The sequence below is a fragment of the Nansenia antarctica genome, assembly GCF_963989245.1.
Source record: "Nansenia antarctica genome assembly, chromosome: 9".
Classification (NCBI taxonomy): Eukaryota; Metazoa; Chordata; class Actinopteri; order Argentiniformes; family Microstomatidae; genus Nansenia; species Nansenia antarctica.
Window position 1 is genome coordinate 40,566,169 of NC_137679.1, and position 3,333 is coordinate 40,569,501.

Here is a 3,333-nt window from a genome sequence, read left to right on the forward strand (position 1 = left end):
TCAGACAAAAAGCAATAAAATGGGGGAAATATTACTTAAAACAAGAACAGGAATGCCAACAGAACAGGAAAATGTCACTTTCGCCAAGATTTTTTAAAAACAAGTAAACGAAATCTTAAAACTAGTGCAGTCAGACAAAAAACAAGCAAATATTGCCTTGATTTAAGATATTTAATCTTACTTAGACTTACTTTTTGCAGTGTAGGGCTAGGGCGCCACGTAAAAGTTGAGCTCTGGAGCTGTTGGCTACTAAAGGATAGACAGGTGTCCAGCACCACGTAGGGTGTTCCTGTGACCAACACAGTGCCTCTGCCCTCCACTAACTAGCCACGGGGTGGGGGAGAGGACAAGGAGGAGGAGAGGGTCAGGAGGAGGAGGAGGAGGAGAGGAGGAGAGGTTCAGGAGGAGGAGGAGAGGACCAGGAGGAGGAGGAGAGGAGTAGAGGCTCAGGAGGAGGAGAGGGGGGGAGAGGACCAGGAGGAGGAGGAGGAGAGGGGGGGAGAGGACCAGGAGGAGGAGGAGAGGAGTAGAGGGTCAGGAGGAGGAGAGGCCAAGGAGGAGAGGAGGAGGAGAGGAGAGGAGAGGGGGGGGGAGGAGGAGAGGGCCAGGAGGAGGAGGAGAGGAGGAGAGGCTCAGGAGGAGGAGGAGGAGAGGAGGGGGGGAGGGGGAGGAGGAGGAGGAGGAGGAGAGGGCCAGAAGGATTTTTTTCATTTTACAATTTCAACTTTAAGCAATTTAAGCAATGTAAATCTAAAACCTCTCTCTCTCTCTCACTTACTCGATCGCAAACACACACACACACACACACACACACACACACACATACACACACACATACACACACACACACACACACACACACACACACACACAGAGGAGGTCATACTGAGATGACAGGCCCCCCTGGCAGGAGGACCAGAGAGGGAGACGTGGGGACCCTGTGTGACTGCTCCGTTCTCCTCAGGACGTCGCTCTGCGCTTCCTGTACCGACGGTGTCCATGACGACACGTTGCTGCGAGGAGCCGACAGTAGCGTCGACTTTGAAAACATCGACTTTCCTCTCCGACTGTGATGATCACGTTGTGAAACAGAAACTGCAGTGTATATCAGGCTTGTTTATTGACACGTGGGCCTACAATAAACTGACTATGCGTTTACACATTTGGACTGAGAAAGGGGTTGTTTTCTTACGCTGGAAAAGGTAAACTTGTGCTGTGGTTCTTGTGGAGCAGCATGCAACTTATAGTGTCACCAGTGAGGAGAGAAAGGGAAAGACCTGTCATTCCACTTAGCCTTCTCTGAGGAAACTAGGGGCCGGTTTCACAAACAAAAGCTTAAGCCTAATCCTAGACTAAAAAAAAACATCTTCAATGGAGATTTTACATTGAAAGTGTGATTTAGTCCAGGACTTAAACCTTGTCTGTGAAACCGGCCCTAAAAGTGCAGGGGCAGCAGAAAGCAGAACATTGCCAGGCTGAGAGGTGGGCAGACAGTATACTGCAGCTGGACATGAGGGGGTTCGGGAGAGAGAGAGAGAGGCTGCAGTCTAGTAGGTGTATCTCACTGATCTGTCTGAGTCCTACACCCAGCGGCTATATGCTTTCCTGAAGATCTCTCTCCCTCCCTCTCCCTCTCTCTCTCTCTCTCTCTCTCTCTCTCTCTCTCTCTCTCTCTCTCTCTCTCTCTCTCTCTCACACACTCTCTCACTCTCACTCTCTCGCCATTGCAAATCACCATATACTTATACCGTAGCCTATATATTTCCCCAAAAGACGATGAACTATCAGATGATCATGTTACGAGAGGAAGCGAGTGGGAAAACTGACTGAGACCGACAAAACAACATCTTATAGTTATAAGTGTTACAGAAACTGCCCTGTCCTACTGCGCTGTACACAGGCCATTGCATAACAATCACAGCAATATCACTGATCTGGGGAAGAAATTGCAATCATTTAGGCCTACATACAGAAAAGCAAGATGTATTGTATGGCTGTTTAAGTGGGCTTAGATTATTTTATTTATTAAAATTAACAGAAGGTTTTTCGATTAGTCGATTAGTGATTAGAAGGATATCACACGAGCAGCGGAGACGCAGTTGCCAAGGTAGGATGCTATTAATATCATCAGCACCAGGAATTAAATCAATACGTCAAACCGACACCGACGGGGTTCCGTTTCTCTCCTCCACACGATGGCGACGTACAAAGTTTGAATACTGTCTAAGTTTATCCTTACCCTGTGCCCCTGAACATTTTGGGAGTGACAATAAATATATAATGCAATTATGAATAATAAAAGGGACAACAAACAGGCTTGATGACACAGTCTGAACCTGTCGATTCCGTATACTTTTAAAATGTCATGCAATTTATGCGATTTTTTTATTTTGTTATGACTTAGGAATGGAGGCCATCAATCAATGAGATGATGTCATTATGTAACACAGTGAACAACAAGTGAACTGCGATTCAAGACGATTTAGTAAAGATTGAGTAAAGAGGGACGCACGGAAAGGAACGTTTTAAGAGTGCACAGATGTCTGCTTTACAGTGGGGGGGGGGGGGGGGGGTTACAGTAACATCTCTCGAAAACAAAAACAGAACATCTCTTTCTCCCACTGATCACCTAACTCCTTGGTGGGTAGTCGATGGGCTGCGTTCGTAAATTCGCTCTGAGAGCGCCGGAGCGCACACTGGGTCCGACGTCATAAAGGGACCAAGTCATTTGACTGGACGAGAGGCATTCCATGAGTGCTGATCAGAGTTCCAGAGCGAATTTTACGAACACACCCTGATGCCTTCCCTTCCCTTACCTGCTTCTCTAAGCACTCCTTGGCCAGAGACGGCTTGGGCGCCCTGTCGCAGACGCACCCTTCCAACAGGTACAGTCCCGAGGGGCGCGAGCTGGAGTCGTTCTCGAAGTAAAACAGCATGTTCTGCAGCAGGGCGAACCACTTGGCGTGCCATTTCGTGTTGTCTGAGCTTTTCTTACTCAGGCAACCTCGCCTGGTGCCGTCCTTCTTCGCCAGGAGAGCCAGATAGGTGATATGGCCATCATTAAGTCTCATCCCTTTTTGCATATTTTTTTTCAATCCACAAAGGGGGGAGCAATTACTTGCTGTTTTCTTACATGTTCTTAGCACCTCACCCCCCCTCTTAATAGACTCCCGACTTGGTGGGTAGGAGATCGGACTCCTGGATGCCCGTCCACCGCTGCCACGCTCCGTCTGTGAGTGAGCGGAAAAAATAAAATAATAAAAAAGAGAGAAAAAAGAAAAAACGTAATCTACAGTACCATCCGCAGAGCGCCGAAAATGAAGTATTTTATAA

At 47.7% G+C, this 3,333-nt stretch overlaps 1 protein-coding gene across 5 annotated transcripts in view; it reads right to left on the bottom strand.

The window, feature by feature from the left end:
- LOC308165104 (ras-specific guanine nucleotide-releasing factor 1-like) overlaps positions 1-3,083 on the bottom strand; it is a gene marked incomplete at both ends in the record, with an annotated part of 32,004 nt that extends 28,921 nt beyond the window's left edge. For all 5 annotated transcript variants that reach the window (XM_080539206.1, XM_080539205.1, XM_080539203.1 and 2 more), the window contains one exon: positions 2,817-3,083. In XM_080539206.1, coding sequence (XP_080395332.1) covers positions 2,817-3,083 — 267 coding nt within the window. The remainder of the gene's footprint in view (positions 1-2,816) is intronic.
- Between the last annotated feature and the right edge of the window lie 250 nt (positions 3,084-3,333).